This window comes from Pteronotus mesoamericanus, unplaced genomic scaffold, assembly GCF_021234165.1.
Source record: "Pteronotus mesoamericanus isolate MK-2021 breed Mesoamerican mustached bat unplaced genomic scaffold, CSHL_Meso_final scaffold_651, whole genome shotgun sequence".
Lineage (NCBI taxonomy): Eukaryota > Metazoa > Chordata > Mammalia > Chiroptera > Mormoopidae > Pteronotus > Pteronotus mesoamericanus.
Genome location: NW_026555325.1, coordinates 20,837,225 through 20,861,579, shown reverse-complemented (window position 1 = coordinate 20,861,579; position 24,355 = coordinate 20,837,225). Strand labels below are relative to the sequence as shown.

General features: G+C 38.5%; 1 protein-coding gene across 1 annotated transcript in view; it reads left to right on the top strand.

Annotated features, from left to right (window-relative positions):
- Positions 1 to 18,420, top strand: part of CCDC148 (coiled-coil domain containing 148) — a 146,914-nt gene extending 128,494 nt beyond the window's left edge. Inside the window, exons 8-10 of the mRNA XM_054562710.1 lie at positions 11,880 to 11,997; positions 14,158 to 14,298; positions 18,274 to 18,420. Coding sequence (XP_054418685.1) covers positions 11,880 to 11,997; positions 14,158 to 14,298; positions 18,274 to 18,420 — 406 coding nt within the window. The remainder of the gene's footprint in view (positions 1 to 11,879; positions 11,998 to 14,157; positions 14,299 to 18,273) is intronic.
- The last annotated feature ends 5,935 nt before the right edge of the window (positions 18,421 to 24,355 follow it).

Sequence of the window (24,355 nt, the reverse complement as noted above, 5' to 3'; positions counted from 1 at the left end):
GTACTTGAGAAGGCCAGTTGTATGAAGCTTATTTACTTAAGTCATTTATTTGAGGGAAAGAACTGAAGTTTCTTTTGTTGCTTCAATGCCATCCCATTGCGACTCTTGAAGAACGGAAGCCAGTTCCATCAGAATGATATGGATGTCTGTCTCCTGTAAAATGAGCACAAATTAAAATCAGAAGTGAACTCTGGCTGGTATGGCTCAGTAAATTGAGTGCTGGCCTATGAACCAAAGAGTCGCGGGTTCAATTCCCAGTCAGGGCACATGCCTGGGTTGTGGGCCAGGTCCCCAGTTGGGGGTGCACGAGAGGCAACAACATACTGATGTTTCTTTCCCTCTCTTTCTCTTTCTCCTTCCCTTCCCCTCGCTCTTAAAAAAAAAAATCAGAAGTGAAAAATAGCACCAGAATGAAATATTATGATCTGATAACACAGTGATATATTTATTAACATGGCTTTTTAAAGTTTCATACTGAAATGATGCTTCTCTCAGTATTTGTGATTCTGAAAACACACACTGAAATTTGGTGAATCAGAAATTATATATATTCAATAATATTTCTTTAGACAAAACTTTAATAAAATTAATGACCTATATTTGTCATTTTCTTACTTTTATCATTTATTTTTCTTTACAAATGAAAATGGTGGAGAATTTAAAGAAAGCATCTAATGTTGTAAAGAAACCTTCTAATATTTTAAAGAAAACCCTCAAAAGTATTTTCCCTCTTATATCCAATAAAATAATTATAGCACCTTAAGGATTTAAAAAATGCAACACATATTAATTATGAAGTTAAATTTTATCTACCATAAATCATTTGTGAACGCAAGAGTCACAATGTAAATTACCCAATTAGTGCTGAATGGCAGATAGCTTTCTTAGTGAACTCGTATGATGACAAGTGGTAAGCTCTTGTATGTATTTAAAAACCCAGATGTAGGCTCTGCTGTTGTCTACTTGCTAGGTGTTTCCAGTTGCTCTGGCCTTTTCTTATGTTTTGCATAATATGATTTTTACACACTCATATATATGGCACTTAATATAAATATGTAGAATAAGTGAATGTACGGAGGCAATTAGGTAAATAAATGCTGGTCTGCCTGGGTAGCTTTATAAATTCAGTTCATAATAAATAATTCCGTAAAGCCAACACGTCATTCCTGCCTGTGCTTTCTCTCCAAAATCACAGCACTAGCTAGTCTGTGTCATGGATGGCATGTCTGATTTGCATCCATAGTTCCAGACTGTCAGAGGAACTAGACACCTGATTTGTTCTTCAGTGATTCAACTTCTCTTTCAACTTCTAAAATGATTGAATATCTTACAAAGGAATACCTACTGGTTAATTAATAGAAAAGTATATATTAAATTTATTCATAAATTTTTATTTTGTCAACTACTGTGTCCTGTTATTTACATATAGCCTAAAAATTTAATTGAATATTTTCTATAACTTTTTAAATTCATTAACTATTTATTCTGTCTTTCATTTATTGGTACATACTTTCTGTTTTAAACACTATGATAGTTGTTTGCAATACAAAGGCAATTAAGACATAGCTAACATACTGAGGAAATATAGCCTAACAAAAACAACACATGAAAACAAATAACTATGAAACAAACCAGTATGTGTACATTTGTTTATGCCCATTAGTTTATTTACTTAAATATTCCTGCTTGTTTATGGAGAGGCAAATAACATTTCCCAAGCCTGGGTTCTATTGAAAAAGTTTTCTGTTACCAGATAATTTTGGGAAATAAGCACACTTAGTTCTCCTTTTGGAGATTCATAATACATACTACCATATTATAGTAAATAGTCTGAGAGATTGTACTATAAAGAAACCTATTTCACTTTGTTTATCTTAGTGTTTCCCAGACCCACTTGAACACCCAACACATTTTTCATGGCACATGTGTTAACATCCTGTGAGATAGTAACATTACATGGGCCATCAATTTGGGAAATGAACTGATTAACATTGGCAACAGCTTGGTATGCCCTCTCCTGTTATAGAAGAGAAAAAGATAAGTATTCCCTTATACATAGGAGATGTGTTTATTAGTCAGGACTCCTCAGGAGTGACTGAAAGAAACCTAACTCAAGCTAGTTTAGGCAGAATAAAGAGTGAATTGATTTACATGAATGGGGATCCAGGAATGGGTCTTGCCTCAGGGATTCTAATGGCACCTTCAGGTTCCTCTCCTTCTCTTTTTACCATTTTGCTTTGTAACTGTTGGTGCACTGATACACATTTCCTTCTCTGCCTGAGCTGGAGGCATGGGGTAGAGGAGGCATGGATACAAGCAGCTCCAGGCTTAATTACATCGGTATATAGTTTAGCAACCTCAGAGAGAAGACAGAGCTTTTTCTTCTTCAATATCTATATGTAATCCCCAGGGAAAGATTCTGATTGGCTCAGATGAAGTCCTGTGTTCACTGAGGGCCAATTATTGTGGTCATACTCATAGTGTACTATTATTAACTATATCTGGTCACAGGTAAACCCCTAATACCAGGAAAGGGGAGGAGGAAATTCTCTGATTAAAATCTTCAACGGATCTACACAAAATGAGGCGAGACAGTTCAAAGGGGGTTGATATGATTAGGTTGATGCTTGGGGATCAAAAAAAAAAAAAAAAAAGCAAAACAGATGCCTACCACAATGTGGTGTAATTATTAAAATCTAAATTTGGCCATAATAGACAGTTAGTCCTGGTTTCCAATTACTGCCAGGAAGTAAGGGAAAAAAAAAAAAAATCTATTCTAATATTAAAGTCATTATTTTTGGAAGACATTTCCTAATTTATAAAATGGCTTAATAGCTAATAATCCCAAATGTCATAACCTCAGTCAGTTTTTTAAGAATATAAAAGATTTGTTTTTGGCTTCAAGAAGTTGTATTGCTCAAAGTTATGCATTCTATGAATGCTTACCATAGATTTTTAAGTAGTTGAAGTTACTAATTCTACTATAAATATTTCAGGCTAAAATTGTTGCAGCCTGTCATAAGGTATTAAACATTCGGAACTCAATTGTCTGCCTTTGGATTGGAACAAACCCAAAATAATTGACTAGGCAAAATCTTTGCCCTGATAATGGTATCTATGGTACCATGGTGACTAATCTCCAAGAGGAAGTGGGTCGGCCTTTCTGCTTTCTGTTTAGCCTGTGTCATTAGGTTTGTTCCTGAGTTTTCACAGGACAATTCAACTCTATACCAAGCTCAGATGACCATTAAAGCAGAAACTCTGCATTTAACTATCAATGCAATATGATCACACTTGAGGGATTTGTTTGAGGTCGATCCTGAAATTACATAAAGAAAATATAGAATAAAAGATCAAAGAACTTGGGGCTTTGAAGGAGGTGGAGGCTACAGATATTCATGCCTTGATTGTAGTTAGAGTCAGTTTTCCCAGAAGATGTTTTTAAATGGAGAAAAGAAGAATTCATATTGGAACCTTGGCGGACAGATGAAGAGAAGCCAGTAAAAGAACAAGCCTCTGAGAGTAAAGAAGTGATACTGGAGGAGTGTTGAATGTCTAATTAAAGTCTGACCTCATAAATGTGTAATAAATTCAACAAAGGATTAGGGCTGAGAACTGGCAAAACAGGTATGGAAAGAGAAGACAAAATAATTAAAAGATATTGGTGATGATGCCTTTGAAGAGATAGTCCCAGGGGTCTAAAGCTGGGAGGGAATGAAGAAAAGTCTGATTGTGTCTCATAGCCTGGGAGGAACGGAAGAGGTAGAATGGGAGTAAACTTTGTAAGGGAAGTTTTAGCCTGGTGCCTGGTACATAGTACACAGTTAATAATTATCATTGAAAAAATGGAGGGCTTGGTGGGCTAACGTGGCAAGCTGAGTAAGACTGAATCAGAGTACAAAGGAGATAGGAGGCTGGCAGGCAATTCACTCTAAGAGTGGTGCAGTGCACAACCTTTACCAAATCTATGTGGTGACCTTAGAGATTGGAGTCAGAACTGAATCCCCCAGTTTAAGATTTTGACAGAGAAGCAGTTCTAGGTGATGCCAAGCGCCCAGTTTGGTCTAAGGAGTGGAGTTAAAGCAGGGGAGAAGTGAATGTTGTTGGGGATCAAGAGACTGGAAGGGAGCAGTTTTGAATAACTCTCAGTAATGTTAGGCAGTGTGACCAGGGCAGCTAGTAGTTGATTCCATAAACCCTGTTAGAATGAGGATGGTATAATCCCAAAGTCAATGGGATTTCTGAAAATGCCACAAAAGGGGAGCCAGGAAAATGCCAGTCTCTTCCCCAACTCTTCTAAATGGTAGCAATGGAAGTAGTGTCACCTGGAAGCACCAGTTTTCAAAATTAAGGAAAACCATTAAAAGGAGCAACAAAGAATGCAGTGAGAGAGGGTTATATGTTCCAGTGAAGGGAGTATTTTATCATTACCTTTGTTCAGACTTGTTGGTACATGGTAATTAAAAAAAAAAAAATATAGGCCTCTATTATTGTTTTTAATTTCCTATAGACAAGTGGGGTTGTTGTCTAAACCCCACTTTTGGAATGCTATTATTAGAAAGAATTATTCTCAGAAAATTTTGAGAACATCTGAGGATATAGAAGTATTACTGAAAGCTAGATGGAAAGACTTAGGAAGAGTTCAAACAGAGGAGGTGGTAAATTAGTTGTGGCAGAAATGTCATTCTGCACTAATTTGGGGGAGGGGCTAATATGATATTTGCACCCGTCTTCCAGTAGTCCCATCCTCACATCTTGTTCCGGGCCCAGTTCTGAATTCCCAGGTTTAAGTCCTTGGCTCACAGCTGTTTATATCTCTGCACTTCCAACTCAAGTGAACTCAGACAGCTGGCTGGGGCTGATTATAACCATCAAGAAAATGTACTTCACTCTCATTTGTGGGTTTTCACATCCAATATGATAAAAGTCCACCCCCTTAGGGCCTTTAGGACTATTCCCCAAAGGAAGTGCCTCACACCTCCTTTCTAAAGCTGAAGTGCTTTCAAGTTATTTATTCTTTCTTTGATTTCACTGAATAGACCCCTTAAATATCACCAGTAGCCTGAGATTTTCAACTGTCAGCAGGACAAACCAGTGTTTTGTCCTTTGGAGAGAGAAAAAGACGTTCTGTAGCAGCCATTGTTGCAGCTGCCCATCGGCAACACTGGCCCAAGCCTGAGAGGGCCACTGTCACTGAGGGAACCTGCTACCCATGTGTTTTGGGGCATGGGCACGGGGTGAGGTTGGAAAATTCTGCCCTTGAATGTGAGTAGCACCAAAGCAGGAACTTCTACTTTGGAACAATCCTGAGGCATCTAACTGTGATATTTTGCATGAGCAAGCAGAGATACGACCTGTCTGTGTAGTAATTTTGTACCTGGTTTTATCTTGACAACAAGTCAGGTAGAGTCCCTCTAATCTGAGTTATTTATTCGAATTATTTGTAGTTCTCAAATTGTAGTTCCTAAGTCAGCAGAAGCAGCATCACCTGGAACCATGTTAGAGGTGCAAATTTTTGGACCCCCTGCCTCACTGCTACTGAATCAGAAACTCCAGAGGTGGTCCAGCAATCTGTGTTCTAATAAGCGCTCCTGGTGGTTCAGATGTTATCTCAGATTAGGGGACCATGGGGCCAAGTGGTGTTGGTCCTCAGCCCAGGCTCCCAGTATCATATGAGGCAACCGTAAATTTTAGAAATACCAGTGACTGGGCCTCACCACTGGATTCTGATCTAATTAGTTTGGTGTGGTGCCTCGGCATTAGATTGTATGAGCTGCATTGATGCTAACGACTGTCATAGTTGAGGACCATCCTTCTGTTATAATGTAAGAATGGGCTCTCTCATTTAGGGCTCTGTGATAAATTTAAAAACAATTTATTGAGAACAACTTTATTCATTTTACTAGAGTGTTAATTTAGGCATGCTTAAACCACAAGCATGAACAAACCACAAGTAATGTAAGACTTCTGAGGGTGGGGATTTTGTCTGTCCAGTTTTTAGTTTTCACTATTGTATCTTGAGCACCTAGGGCAGTGCTTGGCATATAGTAGGTGCTCAAATAACTATGTGTTGATTCATTAAATTAATTAATCCACTAAAGAATGAAGTTCCAATAGGAACTTGCTTATACACCTCACAAAGGAACCAGTGAGCACTCTGGGCTGGGAGAATGGTCACTGTTCAGGGCTGGCATGGGTTCGTCTCCTTCTGGTTCTGGGAATCCTCTATGAATCCTCTTTGTTCTTGCCCCACACCAATCTGTACCAGGATGTCCCTGCCTTGTATTAGGATTCACATTATCTTTGCAGAAATTGGCCTCTGTTTATGCCCTTAGCCAGAATCCCTGTGAAGAAGGGCCTCATTGCCCATTTCATTCGACGCCTTATGCCCTCCAATGGGGGTTACCCAGTTATTTAATTTTCCTTCTTTTCTCTGGGCTCATTTCTCCTTCTTCTTTCTTCTCCCACCTTTTGGGGCATGCTGCCACCTGGCCCACCTATCTTCTCATCTGAACATTGTTCTTTGTTGCAATGCCGTATTGCTAATGGAGGGATTCTCTCTGCTTGATGGAAAGAAGAACTCTTTGAATGGACTTGAGCTAAAAATGGATGTCCCAGCAGGCAGAACGCCTCTGGCAGTAGCACTGTGGTCATGTGCCTGTTAAAAGATTTTGTGTTTAAGACTGAATAAGCCACATCACCCTAAGCACTAAATAGCAAGTTTGTTCATAAAATTGCCTTTAATTTAGTTGGGTAAATTACGTCCCTGAAACATGGGGTGGGGGTGGGGGGTGGTGTCAATACTGGTTAGAATACTCTTAATTAAGAGATGTTTTTATGTTGCTTTACTTATCGCTGAAAGCACTTCAAAAAAATGTAGCACCTCCCACTATCAGCTATTCTTCAGAAGTCTTCCATTACCCTCTCGATTACTGTAGCTTCTTTTTAGACTGAAGTTACCTGTGGCTCCAGATAAAAAGAGGTCACGATTTTGTGCTTAATATTTTGCCAAGTCCTTACTGAAGTTTCACTGAAGCCAAGGGAGGCTGTTACTAAAATTCGAGGTATTTCCAAACCATTTGCATTTGTAAACTCATCTCTTAGAGGGCAGTACGCACACAAAAAAGTCTCCTAAATGATAAATTCTCCATTTCTACATGAAAGCTTCCTGTCCCCTCAACTACACTCTGGCCTGGAACCTTCAGCAAAGTCCTTTGCATGTTATTGCTAATGCCGTGCCTGATTCTGCAGCAGCTGTTGGTTTTGAACAATATGATGCTTCTTTTCCCCAAAGAGAAGTTGAAAATGCCTCTTTTGCAACACTTTCCACCTTTGCAGACTTGGGAGCATAAAAACAGACTCGGAGATACAGTTAGGATTCTGTTTGGGAATTCAGGGCGCATCTTAGAGGCTATTGAGTTTAGCCACTTTCTGACATTGACTTTCATAGCAACAGTTTAATTTAGGGAAAATCTGCTACCCCAAATGGCTAAAGGTATTTACATGGAAAATATTCCCAATGATTGACTTCACTGTGTTGCTTGTTTCTTTCTCCACAAATATGTAAGTGTCTGGCTTTCTTACAGAAGTTTTTCTACATCACTTCTTTTCAGGCAAAGAAATCTTTCTATACAGAGAGGGAGAAGAAAGAGGCACCAAGAGTTCCCCCGCTTTAAAGTGAATAACAATATGAGTTTACACCACAGCATCTGTTAAAATGAAAAATTTGAATGTGTCTCCTGTTTCTTTAAATTTTCCTCTGGTAAGTCTTTAAGGTGGTCAGAGTAACCTTGATCACTTTGGAGCCAACGTCACCTTTGAGCTTCCTTCAGCACCACCTTGTCCCCTCCCCCCTCCACCCCTTTACATCATCAGTCTCACTGAAGGAGTTGTCTCCACTCCTCTCTTCCTTCCTTACCTCCCACTAATTCTTCAGCCTTCTTTCTACTGACTGCTCTTGTCAAGATCATCAATGGCTCCCTGTTATTTAATGTAACGACTACCTTGGATTATAATCCATCTTTTCATAGCATTTGACATCACTGGTCCAATTTTCCTTAGCTTCTTTGCCAGCATTTCTCCTCATTCTCCTAGAGGGTTTCCTCTTTTTCAGTCCCTTTCTTTATTTTTTTCCTTTTCTATTTTTAGTGTTCAAATACATTTGTCTCCATTTTCCCTCCACCACTTTCCCCTGCCCCCCCTCCCTCAATCCTTCCCCACTTTGGCTTTGTCCATGGGTCCTTTATACATGTTCCTTGACTTGACCCTTTCTTAAATGTTGTTTCCTTGGGAATCAACCCTAGGCTAGCTTTTCTTCCTACTCAACACAGGCGTGCCAAGGTGTGCCTTGGGATGTTGCTGGTTCAGTTCCAGACCACTGCAACAATAAAGTGAGTTTTTCAGTAAAGTGAGTTGTAATCTTTTTGTCAGTGGGGCTCTTGGCTTTAGTTTGTAAGTGTGTAACATCCGTGAAGCGCACTACAACCAGGTGTGCCCATACTCTCTTCCTGATCAGTATCATCTGCCCATGACCTCAATTCCACGCTTGGATAAGATTCCCCATCTATTTCTCTAGCTCAGATCCTGGGAAGGCAGGCCTGTGTCCAAACTGAAACTCATCCTTTCTCTGTTTCTCTTTCTAAGTTCCCATTTTTAGTGAGGGACTCCATTGTTCACTGTGCAAGACAAAAACCTTAACTTCTCTCTTTTCCTCTCTCCCATAAAATAAACTAACAATTCCTATTTATTCTATTTTCTACATAAATTTTAAGTTCATATCTTCCCTCTACCTCCTACCAGTACCTCTCTCCCTGCCCTCATTCAGGAAACCATCAACTTGCACCTGGTTAACCCTCTCTGGTCTTGCCTCCTTATTAATCCATCCTCCGTGTCGCTGGAGAGATGTTTCTGGTCACTGCATTTCCCTGATCAAAACCCTCATGCTTGCAAAGCCCCCACAGCCTGGCCACTCTTGCTTCTCCAGCCCCAGTTCTTTGGACTCCCCACCTTGCATTGTTCATTTTGGGTCATACTGAGTTCCTTTCAATTTTTCACGCATACCATGCTTTCTCATCTCTGGGCCCTCTTTTTTATTTCTGTCTGGAGCATTCTTCCTATTATCTCGCCCACTGGTGAATTTTTGCTTCATTTGGGGGCCTAAAATGGAGAACACTTCCTTTTGGATATTGCCCCGAGTGTTCTAAGCCTGGCAAAGGTGCCTTTGTCATGGCCCCTGCCCCACTGCCCCATCACGGCCCGAACCGTCCTGTATCGGCGTTATCACCTGCGTCTTTGTGTTCCCGTTAGATTGTCACCTCTGCGAGGGCAGGAGCATGTCTGTCGTGTTGAAATTGTTTCTTCAGTGCCTCACAAGGTGATTGAGGCAGAGCAGGTGCGCAATAAATATTTGTCGAATGAATGAATGAGCTTCACAGTAAATCATGAACCAGCCTTTTTTTTACAACACAGGTTCAAAATGCTTCACTCTCATTTGCAATTTCTTCCCCACTAGTCCAGTTCCCTTGACGGGAACAACCATCGCTTTTCCAAGAAGCAAACAGAACTTTGTTGCTGAGAAAGCAACATATATCTCAAAGGAAGAGAAACTTTCCAAAGGTCCTGAGAATTAGCATATGGTAATTGTCAAATTCCCAGGGTATCTTTTAATCGAACCTTCACTGTGGTTCACTTGGCTTGTACTCAGCACTTAAATTGAGTGGAACCTCATTAGGGAGGCTGTGTCATGCCTTAGTGAAAATGGAGAGGATGAGATATATACTTCCCATGACATGGAGCATAGGAGAAAGGGAGCAAACTGGTCTGTGGCTTCTTGAATCGGTGCCTCTGCCTGTACCAACTCCTGCTCCGCGAGACGGCGGGAAGGACTGCCGCCGCCAGTTGCTGAGGGTTTTCCCTTTAATCCCGTTCTGGGTTTTGTATTCTCCAAGGATTTATGACCTGCTCCCCACCTTTCTTCTCTCTGTGCTTCTTCTTCAGTGCCATCCTCAGGAGCAACCTGGTTTTTATGAGTTTTCCTCCCCCGAAGCCACTCTTCCTGAGGGAAGGAACTCACTCAGCCTTGCTTAGTACTTCCTGGGCTTCTCATTACCTGTCGCTAGTCATTTGCCAACTCTGTTCTAGCCGCACTGAATTCTCCCCTTCTCAGGGCTGGGACTAGGTGAAGCAAGCCAGGTTCCCAGGGACAGAATTTAAGAAGTCACCGACTCTCAGACGTCAGCCCTGCACTTGCTGAAGCCTGAGAGTTTCCCTTGACCCACCCTTGGCCTCTGTCCCGCAGCTGTCGCGCTTCCTTGCTTCCCCAGATCCCAGTCCCCAAGCCCTTGCTCAAATGCTGCCTCCTCAAGAAAGCTCTTGCTAAATCCAGCAGTCTTTTCTACAGCCCAGCAAGCAGTCATCTCGCCTTCCTCCACATTCTCAGTGGACCTTATTTATACCTGTCTGGAGGCACTGTATACCTTGTTCAGTTCTTAGGCTTGCCTTCTTATCTCTATGTTAAACTACCGATTTCTTAAGGGCAGTCTTTTTCTCAGTGTGTTCACGTTATCTAGCACCGAGCTTGATATGGCGTAAGTGTTTATAAGTCAGTGAGGTGAGTGGAGCCATCAAGGGGGGAAGAGAGAAGAGCATATAGTTGTTAACGGCACAGGGGAGGCAGGGATAGACATGGGCACTGGGGCCAGTCTGCCCGGCTTTGATCTCTGGCTCTGCCACTGCTGGGTGCGACAACTTGGACAGGCTACATCACCTGCCTATGTTTCCATTTCTTTATCTTGAAAATGGGATCAATAATGGTACCCCAGCATAGGGCTGTTGTGAAGTCTAAAGGAGAGGACTCATGTAAAGGGCTTAGCACAGGCCTCATTGCGCAGTGAACACCTTGCTAAATATCAGAATTCAGAATAGAAAGGGTCTAGTAAGGGTACATCCATGGAAAATGCAGGTGTACACATAAGTCTAAAGTCTAAATCATCAATGATGGGACACAGAAGCAATAACCTCATACTCCCTGGATAACCCAAGTGAATGCTGTTTATGAAAAGACAAACCTCATCTCTATAATTCAGTAGAAGAGTAGCTTGGGCAAGAAGATGGTAACAGAGGCTGCCCAAAACCACAAACAGAGGAGGGCCGGATGAGCTTGGGGGTACTGAAACAGGTGTTTAAATGTGCCATGTTATAATATCTGCTGATTTCAAGGAGGATGGAAGCATAATGCTAAGGCAAAGTCATGTTTTTGCTGCCATCTACAGTCAAAGTGCAATTTTTAAAGTTGCTTCACACACACACACACACACACACACGCACGCACGCACGCACACACGCACGCATCCACCCAGAAAGAACATTCTTGACAAAATGAGTGACGATATAGATGGTTTGGTTTACATTCTACTAATTGAGATAATTTGGGCATGTTATTATAGTATTTTATTTACTATTCTTCCTAACTGTGTGTGTGTGTGTGTGTGTGTGTGTCTTTAACAAGTAATATAGCCTTTTAAAATCTCAAGTTGTGTTCAAACTCATCAGAAGACACGGATTAGCTGCAGGTGTGCAGCCAACAGATAGTTTGAGAGGTAATACAATGATTTCAATGAATAAAGAGATGGATTGGATTTTACCTCATGTTTTCCTGACCTATGACCTGCAGTTACTCCAGTTGTTATTAGCATTATTGTAAATTGCATTTTATACAAATGTCTTTTATTGTTTGGTTATGAGAAGTCAACCAAAAGCCAGTGAAAAGCAAAGCAAGTAAAAACAGAATCTGAGGTGGCTTTTGCCACTATGCTTTTATCCATATAATCTCCAAGGTTATGGTGATATTTTCCCAACTTCCCTGTGCATTGTTTTAAAAGGGTTAACTATAGGCAACAACTATTGGAAAAACATTTGATGGAGAAAAAAGAAGCGGCTCTTCAAGAAGCACATGAAGAAGGAGAGCGGGAGAGGCGGCTAGAAGCCCTTAGGAAACAGGTGTTTTTAATTTGAAATTTTCATGGGTGGTTTAAAAAAATGTTTCTAAGTGCTCTTAATAACATTATTACCAGGGCTTAGTTTAGGAGTTTTGCTGTAAAAAAAAAGTAACTTTTCCAAATTGAGACACTGATCTTCATTCCTGGGAGCAATTAGATTTATGTTGAAACATTTCCAGTTTCTTAGTATATTAAAAGAACTTTATCTGCACCTTTTAAAAAGCTCTCCCAAGATTTAAATGCATCCACATTACCCCTAGTTTAATAGCTGAATAATATCCATTTATGGCCATGAAATGCTACATCTAGCCGAAAGATTTTACTCTCCTCAGAAAACCTGGCAGAGCTTGAGCAAGATAATTCTCTTTGGGGTAGGAACCTCTGTTTGGAAATATCCCATAATAAACAAACATGTTTTAAAAAATCACTTTTAAAAAGGACTATTTTGTGGAGAAATAAAAGCCTCCCATTTCTTTACCCAGTAAAAGTAGGCAAAAGTTTTCAAAGTAGGCAGTAGATGGCACGATCAGAAACCTAAGAACTTGGGAAATGTGATAAAATAGTTTTATTTGGTAATTTTTCAGGGTTTTTAACCTGGAAGTGATTAGCTCAACTCCTAAACTCTGAAGTTTTCACTGACCCCAATTCCCAGCCAATAGGAAATGACTGTCTGGTTTCCCTTCAGTGCCAGTGGAGGCTGCATGGAATCTTGGATAAGAACTTGGCCCCTGGTATCTTTCAAACCTGGTACCACCTGGACTGCTACTCACTGGCAGAAGAAACTTAGGTCTTTTACTTAACCTTCCTAGGCTTTATTTCTCCCTCTGAAAAATGGGAATAATAATATTAGTACCTGCCTGATAGGTTCGTAGTAATGTCCATTCACATATTTTGAATTTAGCAAGTATAAAGTTCTCTTCTAAACACTGAGATTTTACCTCATTTAAACTCTACAAAATCCTATGCTGTAGGTGTTATTAATATTCCTGTTTTATAGAAAAGAAAACTGAGGAGACACACAGGTTCCCAGGAGTCACACAGCGAAGGTCAGACTGAATATAAACCAGGTAGATGAGGTAGTATAGAGGAAGTGTAAACGCATAGCATCTTCTTTGATAAAATAGCTTAGAGAAATTCAAAGCATAGGGATGTAAGTCCTGGTCATGCTAGATTCAACAAAATTTAAACCATTCAGAAATTAGCAAATAACTATACGCATATACCGTGGCTTTCAGGGGATAAAACTTAATGTCACTAATACTAAACACATTCTTGTTCAAAATACAACTTTGATAACTTCAGAGTGCATCTATTAGAATTCTTTCCATCTATGAACCCTTGGAAGGAGGAAATATCTGCGACCATTATCTGTAATCAGTGTTTAGAACAATGATAATATAAGATTTTGACTAGGAAACCTCTAACAATTAAAGTATGTACAACCCCAGTTATGCCATTACAGTTCCTAAATGCATTAAAAATGCCATTTTCTTCCTGTTAATTCTTGATTTTAGAGTTAACAGACAGGTGTCATCAATGGTGCATATAATTTACAAAATTTGTGGCTTTATGTCATGAGGACTCAGGCTTAAATGATTCAGTTATCACAAAGAACAAGGGCATTTGTGTTAAAGTGATGCTGCAGTTTTCCAGCAGAAGTAGGAACACTGGCTTATAACAGTGTCTGGAAATCTGGGGGCCTGGTTCAAGGGAAATCCGCCCCTTGTGCCCTGTTGTACCACAACACTCTACTCTGCCCAGGAAGAGTATGCCCTAGATTCAGTTTAATCAGATCAAACTTTCTAGAAAATGTCATGAGGTTGTCACCATGGCCATAGATCGCTAGTAGTTAAAAATTAATGTTTTTTTTTTTAATTTTAGTTTTTCTTACTTTCATGGTGTTTGAATATGTAGGTTTTCTCAATTTAATCGTAACAGTTATTTCAGTCATTAGTAGACAATTACATTCCAAAGCCTTTTAGTATTATATTTTATTTTTAAATTGCTAATTCCTTTGTGGAGCTCTGGGAGTGGCCTGGTTTAATATTTTTTCCTACCCTTCCCTCTTAGGTTTTCTCTTTAATAAAATTTCTTCATTTTAATGCACATGAAACATCAATAGTATTGCTCAGAACTATTGCTATGCCTTCTCTTCTTTTAGGTTGCTATTGTTGCTCAATTTGATCCTGTTAGAATGATGTCAGATACAATAGCATCGAAAGCGAGGATGGGTATTGGAATTGAGGAAGAATTTATTCTTCAAAAGCCACTCTTCACATTGAATACATACAATGAACAGCAGGTAATTATGGGAATTAGCATGATTAATGTAAAAGCCATGATGATGTTAAGAACTGTAGAACTATGTGTTTTGGTTATAAACCATTTTCAGTATTTACATTTGATCACATATCAGCATAATTTTTACTTCCAAATGATAGCACTTAATTACTGCACAACTCTTAATGTTATAAAATAGTTGATAGGTGAGCTTAGCAAAAGCTCACATATCAGCATAATTTTTACTTCCAAATGATAGCACTTAATTACCGCACAACTCTTAATGTTATAAAATAGTTGATAGGTGAGCTTAGCAAAAGCAGTTTATCTGGAAATGTTATGAATCTGTCATTGAAAATTATTTTTCTAATTTAAAAATAATTTTACAAAATTTTACTTTAAACTTGTATTAATATTGTATTTTGTTGGTGAATATTGCTCTATCATATTCAGAATTTGTTTAAATTTATAACAAATCCTTTGAAGAAAAAAAACTGATGATGCTGATTAAACAACGCAGAGGAAGCTTTCAGAAATTAAAATGAACAGAAGATAATACATCAGAGCTAATGATAAAACATTTTCTGTGGAAAAAGTATTAAGGGGTTACTTAACCATGTCTGGGAAGGGAGAGAGGGAGAACAGATGAATGAATGTGTATCCCTGAAATTGAGGGAGAAAGTGGTTAATTTTGCAAATCTAAGCAGAGCTGCTAAGTGCTTATTTAATTATTTAAACAGGAGGAAACTTCATCCATTCACCCATTGACAAATAAATCAAGTGTGCCTCTAGTATGTGCTGCATACTTTGGTAGGGATTAAAAAGATGAACAACTCATGTATTGAACAAATATTGATGGAACATGTACTCTATCTGGCACACAGGATCGACTTGTGCTGTGTGGAAGAAGGAGCAGGAGCGCTGGGTTGGGAGGGGGAGTAACATGTATGGGAATAATGCCACTAGGGCGAGGTGACCTCCGTGGTGGAGGGGTAAGGGCCATGGCAGATGGGGAGGGAATCAAAAGCTAACCCTGACTGGGTCAACCAGAGAAAAGTGTCAAAGGGGAAAGTTAAGCTTTATCCTAGTTGAAGATTTTTGGCAGCAGAAGCAAAATTCATCCCAGATGATTTAAGCTAAAAACAAAGAAGAAAAACAGGTAAGGGGGAGGGAGTGGGTGTAGGATAAGGGATAGATTATGAAGATGCAAGAGTGTCTCCAGGAGCCAAAGTGGGGAGGGCAGCTGGGCTCGCAAGGAATTAAAGTCAGAGGCTGGAAAGCTCTCCAGTACCTGGGCTGGAGAAATAAGGTTTTCACCAATAGAAGAGGGTGGAAAGAGGACCTTAGGGGTTGCATCTTCAATGTAAGATACTTGTCAAGGGTGGGTGCTCTAAGGCAAGACTAGAAAGGTAGGTTAGGGTCAGATTGTGGAAAATGTATTGTAGTAGGTCTTGCTTGCTGAGACAGTTTACCTTTATCCTGTGAGCAGAGGTGAGACTTTGAAGCAAGTGAATTATATAACCAAATTTATGTTTCAGCAAGGTGTCCTGAATGGAAAACTGATGAGGCTGGGGGCTGGGGGCTGGAAGTGGGAGTGGGATCAGATCCTTTCAAGAGGGTGGGGCCCTTACGGAAGTGGGGAGAGGGGCAAGAATGGCTCTGGCTGGGAGGAAGAAAAAGGATAATGAAAGCGAGTGTAATTCTCATACTAGACAGTTTGTTCCACCATTTACTGGCTGTGTGAAGTTGTATAAGCTATTTAACATCTTTCTGTCTTGTTTTCTTCGTCTTTAAAACAATGATTTGCAAGGTTCTTGTGAGGATTAAGATAGTAAATGTCAATTACCTAGCATATTGCCTGGCACCTAGTAGTAATTCAGTAAATTATAATCGTTAGGTGTTGCTGCCGTAAACCATATAAGCATATAGAAGGAAAAACAGACTTAGGGAGAGAGAATTTTTGTTCATGTCATGTTTAGGGTGAAAATGGCTCCTACACATTTACAAGAAACTGGTCGGCTGCCCCGGGGGAGGGGAACTGGGAAGATGGAGATCAGCATGCAAAGTTCCCCATTTCCCTATGTTAATTCAAAAAAAAAAAAAAAAAAAATAGAATAATGAAACAGTTTAATAAACCTCAAAACCCCGGAGCTGAGGAGAGAGGTGAATGCTGGCGACAATTAGGGAGTGAACAGCACACGGGTGGAGCAGGGGTCACCGGAAGTTGATGGGAGTGTTGATGGGCGTGACCAGAGAGGCAGTATGGGCAGAAGAGGAGAAAGCCGGGTCTAAGGATTGCATATGTTGGTTGTCAGACATAAACCTCTGCATTATTCTTGCCTTATATGCATCATTTCCTCTAGTCCCTGTGTCCGGTGAGTTGCCAAGTCCTATTACTTCTTCCCTTCATAGTGTTTCTGACAGTTATCTCTTCCTTGCTACCAGCCAAGTTGAGGAATGTTTATTACTTCTTGTCTAGACCATTATAGTAGACCCCTAATCACTCTCCCTGCCTCCATCTCTCTTTTTTTAAAGATTTTATTTATTTATATTTAGAGAGGGGAAGAGAGGGAGAAAGAGAGGGGGAGGAACATCAATGTGTGGTTGCATTTCATGCGCCCCATGCGTCCCCTGCTGTGGACCTGGCCTGCAACCCAGGCATGTGCCCTCCACTGGGAATCAAACCAGCAACCCTTTGGTTCATAGGCCAGCGCTCAACCCCCTGACCCACACCAGCTAGAGCCCTGCCTCCATCTCTTTTCTCCCTGCCACCTTAATTTATCCTGAACTTAGAATCAGATCCATTTTTCTATGCAATGACAGCGATTACTTGCACTCTAGAAACAGAGACAAATACAGCTTTGGAAGCTCCCCACACTCCTTGGCATAGCCTTTAAGCCTTTCAATTTCAAGTCCTAGTCTTAGAAGTGTCCTTTTCCGGTGTTCCCCAGTGGTGCTTTACCCAACGACCCTGATTCCAAATTGACCTATTTTACCTCTGAGGTTGCATGTGCCTTCCCTTTTTGTTCAATCTCTCTTCCTCATTTCTCCACTTTATAGAAGAATAAGTTGGACGTTAGTTAGCTCGGGTGTTCTTCCTTACCCGAGACCATTCTAGTCTCACTGGCATCAAGAGATGGACCCCTCTTGGGGTATCTATCACATGTTGCCACAAACTGGAGTTATCTGTGTATAATCTTGCTGCCCCTATTAAAGAGCTCCTTAAAGGAGGAGGGGCTTTCAACAACTTATTATCCAATACTCTAGGGGGACTTCAAATCCATGTAAAGAATAAAATGCTTCATTAGCTAAAATCCATATGTGGCTACCTTCTTATTGCAAACAGCACCGTTGACATTTACTATTCGTCAAAGGAGGAATAAAGTCCAATCACCTGTAAGTGAAAACAGAACCTGAACTACTCGTACTTCTAATCTCACTTAGAATCAAATTGATGGAAGCATTTTCTAGTACTGCTTGAAATAGAAATCTGGCCTTGGAGAAAAGTTCTATTGATTTTTTTTCAGGTAGTAGCCATGTGTTTAAACTTAATTTACATATTGTCAAATGATGGAGAAATTAAAATGTCTGTTTAAAGGCAGATGCATATGGTTGTGGTTTAGTTTTATTTTCTTTTAATCAATGATTGTGTATATTTGTATATATCAGCGGCTAATAAATAGTGAATCAATGATAGCACTGAAAATAAGCTTCTTTCATCTCATCTTTTAATATTTTTAATGTATTATATTTGGACTATTCTACTATGCAATAGTCTATACATATTATTTAGAAACCACTGATACATTAAGAATTGGTGATGTCAAAAAAGTTTGGATGTTTTCAGTAAAAATAACCAGGATGTAATCACTGTATACACAAAATTTATTGTCATCTAGTCATTTATCTAGCAAAAAAAATTATGCAGCTTAGGGAAATATGGAACTAAATGACAAAATGAATGAATTGCTATTTACCTTGTATTTTATTTCTACAGATAATTTCTGACCCTAGACTTCGTTTTGAGTTGGCACTTCGAGAAGCTGGACTTCATAAAACCTTTTATGCCAAAGAGATATTACCAAAAATCAGTCCTCAGAAACCTCCAAGAAAGGACATGGAGTCTACTGTATTTAAAATTTAGAGTTCATCTTCAAAGCCTATTAAATGTAAACAAAATTTTTTGCCAATTCATTTATATGGATAACAATAATTACTGCTTTGTAAAATTTTTAACAATATCAGGTATAGAAATCACAGCATCTATTAAAAAATCTTGCCTTAAAAAAAAGAAGTTATTCACTATTTCCAATATGTTTGTTTCTTTAATAGTACTAATTCTTCAAGACTATGGAACTTAATTATAACATATATGATATATACATTAACATTTAGTAAATTGCAATTTGGATGTTGCATTATCCCATGAAAAAAGATAAAAGTAATTATTTGTAAAAATTATAATTTATATTGCTGCTACCCACTAAAATTCATTTTTGTTTATTATATTCAGAATTTAACTTTTAATCTTGGAAACTTCATTATCATTAGTACTTCTATTATTTCTTGATTATTACAAGAAAAGACTCAACCTTTCTCTAAATTTAGAAACCAATTTGGTATACCATGTTTACCATATTTACTGAAAACAATCATCCAACCAATTTAATTTTGCAAATTAGCCCATAAGGATAAATTAGAAATTAGAAATAGCATTGCAAACATGGGAATATCTGTTTTGTCTTTGAAAAAAATGTACATGGTTGCTTAGAAAGAATATTTTAAAATTTATAATGTTTAGAATACTATCAAAATTTCCACATTACCTATTGGGTTGGTCAAAAAGTCTGTATGGAGACTGGAGGGAAGGAGGGAGGGGGGCGGGGGAAAAGGAAGGGAAGGGGAAAGTCAAGGAACATATAGCAAGGACTCATGGACAAAACCGAAGGGGAGGAGCTGAGGGAGGGAGGGAGGGAGGGGACAAGAGAAAGTGGTGGGGGGTAGGCAGAGACAAATGTGTTTGAAAAAATAAATAAATAAATTTTTTAAAAAAGTCTGTATGTTTTTTTCCATAAAATAAACGACACATTTTTCATTTTTACCAATAACTTTATTAATTTGGATATTTTGAGTATGTTCGCTATCTCCCTTGTAGTATAACATTGATTGTTCTTGATTAATGTCTAGATATGATCTCTATCAACTTCAATTGGTCTACCCAACTGTGGAGCATCGTCCCACAAGAAATCTCCAGTGTGAAATTTCACAAACCACTTTGAGCACATTCGATCAGTCACAGCACCTTCTCCATACACTGCACAAGTCTTTTTATTTTTTGCAGTTCAGTTGTGTTTTTGCCTTTCTTGAAATAACAAAGCATAGTATGCCAAAAATGCTACATAGTTTCTTCCATCTTCAATATTAAAATGGCTACACATAAATTAACCAATTTTGATTACTTTTTTTTTAAATGCATGCTGATATGACAGCTGTCACAATACAATCTAACGAAATTGTTTTGGAAGGCAGCTATACTCACCACTATACCACCAATGCCGCACTAACAAAATTGTTTTGAATGAAGTTAAAGACAACTAAATGCTACTAAAGCCATCTTATGGAAAAAAAACAAACTCTTTGGCCAACCCAATATTAGATGATTTTATAGGAAGGCAATGTTTCAAATAAAATTCAAGCATAATAAGTTTTACTCTTTTTAAAGAACCGCACAAATACAAGCAGCTCATGGTGCCCAGCAGGAGGAAGTGCTGCCATCTTGAGAGCCATACAGAGTTGATACCTGTGATTCTGCTGAAAACATCTGTGATTTGGGAGCAGCATAGCTGTTGGCTATGCCCAGACTCAGACCTTATTAATTTTCTTTTTCTTTAAAAACAGTATTAATAGTAGTTACCATTTGCTGAGTACAAACTGTGTGCTCAGTGCCATGTATATACTTTACATGTGTCTTGTTTGACCATAATAACCACCCTTTGATATTGCTATTCCATTTTTTTCAGATAAGGAAACAGGTTCAGAAAGGTAGAATAATTTGCCCTAGATCAGTTGTTTTTCAACTGTGAGTCATTAAACCAATTTAGTGAGTCCTGACCAGGATTTTTTTAAAATGAAACAAAACGAAATAAATCTGAAATCCAAATGGCTAATAAATATATGAAAAGATGGAAATACTAATTAAAACCCCAATGGAATATCAATATGCATCCACCAGATTGGCAACAATACCAAGAAATCTAACAATATCAAGTAACACCGTAAAGAACAATGGGAGGCAACCTCTGGTGGTGAGAGTGTGAACTGGAAAAGTTTGGACTTAGGTGGTAAAGTTGTGTTAATACACTTTGATTGAGCAATTCTATTCCTAAATACATGCACTTGAGAAGCCACTGCATATGTGTATAAGGAGACATGGACTAGGATTCCCAAATGAAAACAACGTAAATGTTCATCAACAGTAGGATGGATATAAAAACTGTGGTATATCCATACATTAAATTGCATATAGCAATGAAAATGAACATAATATTTAGTGAAAGAACCCCGATGCAAAAGTATACAAACTATGTTGTATTTCATTTATCTAAAGTACAAAAAAAGGCTAAAGTAAAAAAAAAAAGGCTACATTGTTTAAGGATACATTCATAGGTGGTGGAACAATAGAGGGAAACAAGAAAATAACGAACAGTAAAATCAAGGTAATGGTTATCTCTCAGGGATAGGGAGGCTGATGAGGGTGGAGGCTTCCACGTTGTGGGTGATGATTTTATGATGTTTCTATTCTTTAAAGTGTACATATGTGTTTATATACTATTAGGGCAATGCTATAAATTCCCAATAAACTGAAAAAAGAACATTAAGAAAACAAGTTATTAAAAGTATAATTTCTTAGTATATTAGTGCTAAAAATAGTTTTTTAGCCAGCTTCTGATTAAATATCCCTAATTTACAGGATTTTTTGTGATTGCAAGGACAATCCCTGCCTGGGAATCATATATATCCCGACATAGCCCTTTTATTCTCTGCTGCCCCCAGTCCCTGTGTGCTGCTTCACTAGGCCCTTGCCATCTAGTTCGTCAGGTGGGCATCAAAAAGAAAACAGTACAGACCAGTAAGAATCAGAACTGTGTCATGAAATTTGATTTCACCTATTTGCATGTGTGTATATAGTGGATCACAACAAAAATGTATTTCTTAATGGTCCAAAGAAATTAGAAACCACTACCCTCAATCCCATGGTTAATAAATGGCATAGTCAGATCAACTTCATGTCTTTGAGGATTGTGGGCTTGTCTCAGACTGTATAGAAAGACTGTAATCAGTCCATCTGGTAGGAAGTTCCTTACGTCCCCACCAGCAAACCTACAGATACATCCAAGTCTGCACTTTCATTTTGCTTCCTCTAGCAAAGGGAACAACTCTCTATGAAACACCAAACCTTTCATATGTGTTTTTAGGTTCTGTCACCTCTCAACTCTTGTGAGAATTTCTCTTTTTTTCATTTTTCTCTTTCTCTCCCACATCTTCAAGATCACGTACCTTTTCTTCCTTCTGTTAATGCAGTGTATTACAGAGATTGGTTTTCAAATGTTGAATCATCCTTGCATTCCAGGAATAAATCCCACTTGTTCATGGTTTACAGTGCCTTTAATATGCTGCTGATTTGAGTTTACTAGTATTGTATTGAGAATGACATCAACATTTTTGAAGAATGTAATTTCATTTTTTAAATAAAAATTATTTTTGATCTTTGTTTTTATTTTAATTATTTTATTTCTTAGCTTTTATTTTCCTTAAGGCCTTATCTACCTTTCATTCATTTTTTTAGAAACTTAGTGTCATTTCTGAAATGTTTCTCTTTTATTTATTATTTTTTCCTGAGAACATATGACCTAATTTCTGAGTTTTCCTAATTATGATTAGTATTCTCTCATGTCTTATATCATTTTGATGTTTTTTTAACTTTTAGCTTATAATTTTAATCTACATTGTGGTGATGTTTCTCTGGTATTTATTCCTTATCTGTAGGGATGTTATTATGCTTTTTTAATCTGGTTTTTTAATATTAACATTAAGATTTGATCCTTCTCTTTGCTCATTCATACTTGAAAGTATTTTGTAGCTCGAGATAGTTCTTCTAACTTTACAGCTCTGGAGTTCTCTGTTTTGCTGTATTTGTGCAGGGTGTAAAAATTTTTGGCAGCTTATTTTCTGAAGATATATCCTCCTCTGTTTTTACCTGGACCTGCAGTTTCCTTTGACTGTTGTTCCTGTGCTGCTTACTTGGATTCTCCTTGCAGCAGTTTCTTGTCATTGTACTACAAGTAAGTTTTGACTAGTTAGTGGGGAAATTCATGGGGCCTAGACTTCTCTGGCCCCTTCAGATTTTATTGCAAACTCTTTGTATTCATTCATTATTAGAAAGTAAAACTCTCAGTTTCAGCTGAAATAGTTTCCAGTAAGTACTTCTTGGTTCTTTTAGAGTTCTCAGGTTTATCTGATGCCCTTTGCTTTCCTCTGTCCTGCAAAAATGTTGGTATAATTAGGTTCTACAGCTGTCAGCAGTTACTCTACCCATTCACATTTGTTAGTGTATGGGAATACTTTGTCACCTACTACGGAAGATTATGCCCGTGGATTTTTGGTGGTGATGTCCTGGTGTTTGTTTATTTGGTTGGTTGGTTGGTTGGTTCTTGTGGCTGTTTCCTTTTATAGGCTGATACAAGGAGATTTGAAAACTATCACTTTTGCTGTCATCCTTCCAACCTTAAATCTGGACCCTAACTGCTTGTTTTTGAGCTAAACATGCTCTTCCCTCAAGCCCACATCTCCTCAGTAGTGGAGTAAACAATCATCCACCACGTTATGCATCCTGAAATCTGGGATTCACCCCTTATTCTTTCTCACTTGTAACCCCTCTTTCTCACTTGTAACATAAAGATCTATTGATTTTCTATCTTCTACACTAGAGCCATACTGCCAATGGAGAATGGTTGTGCTTTGTGGCTTCCCAGCCATACCATTCTCATCCTTGGAGAATATCCCACATTATGCATCCAGCTCCCACATTAGAAGCTAGATACTCAATCTCCCCAGTTTCTTGTGTAATACTTTCTGCCAATCAAATGTACCCATTTGAGATTTCATTCATAAGAGCACTATGTGAGAAAGCAAGAATCCATTTTATGGCAAGAGTAGCAGTGCCGGCTTCAGCTTTAGGGGATAAAAGTTGCATAGCTTGAAGTATCTAGCACGCAAGGTTGTTAGGCCACAAAAGGTGCATGGGACTAGCAGAGCAACAGTGGGTTTTAATGAAGCAGCCTCCTGGCCGTGGTTGAGCATTTCCCTGTTTGGATAGCCTCCAACATGGAAAGTCTGCCCCTCCCAAGAATTCTAAGAACCACCTAACACCCTTTAATAAAATGCTTTGTTTTGTAAACTAGCTTTAGTGGATTTTGTTGTTTGCTACTGTGGATAGAGTGATACACTAGTCTTTTTTCAGTTCTTTGAATATACAAACCAAAACCTCATGCCCTCTATATATAATCTCTCCATCTCTGTAATCTGCCTTCTAAATTATCATTTTCCTTCTCTCAGAAAGTAGGAAGAAGAGAACATTTCCATTTTTTAAAACATAATCTTAATTTCTAAGTACCATTTTTCAAAGCAATGATTTTCACTCTGTGGAAAGGGCAACTATAAGTGACTTTCTGCTCAGAGGATTCAGCCCACTTGTCCATATCCAAAGCCCTACATAATATTTTTAAAAATTGTGAAAAGGATAATAGGGTTTCCTTCTTCTGGCATATATTTGATTATTTTTTATGGGGCTCCCATTTTCTTGCGTTTTTATGTTGCCCTCGTTAAAATAAATTCACTATTTCTTTAGCTGTGCTAGATTTTAAGTCCAAGACACAGAGGTAAAACATGAAGTCATTTTGAAGGTAATACAACACTTTGGGAAAAACTTGGAAAAACTGAAGGCTTTTAAAATTAGAACTTTGCCTGGAAAACTCATGAGGAGAATCTAAGATACAGACTTTTTAAGATCTCAGTCAAAT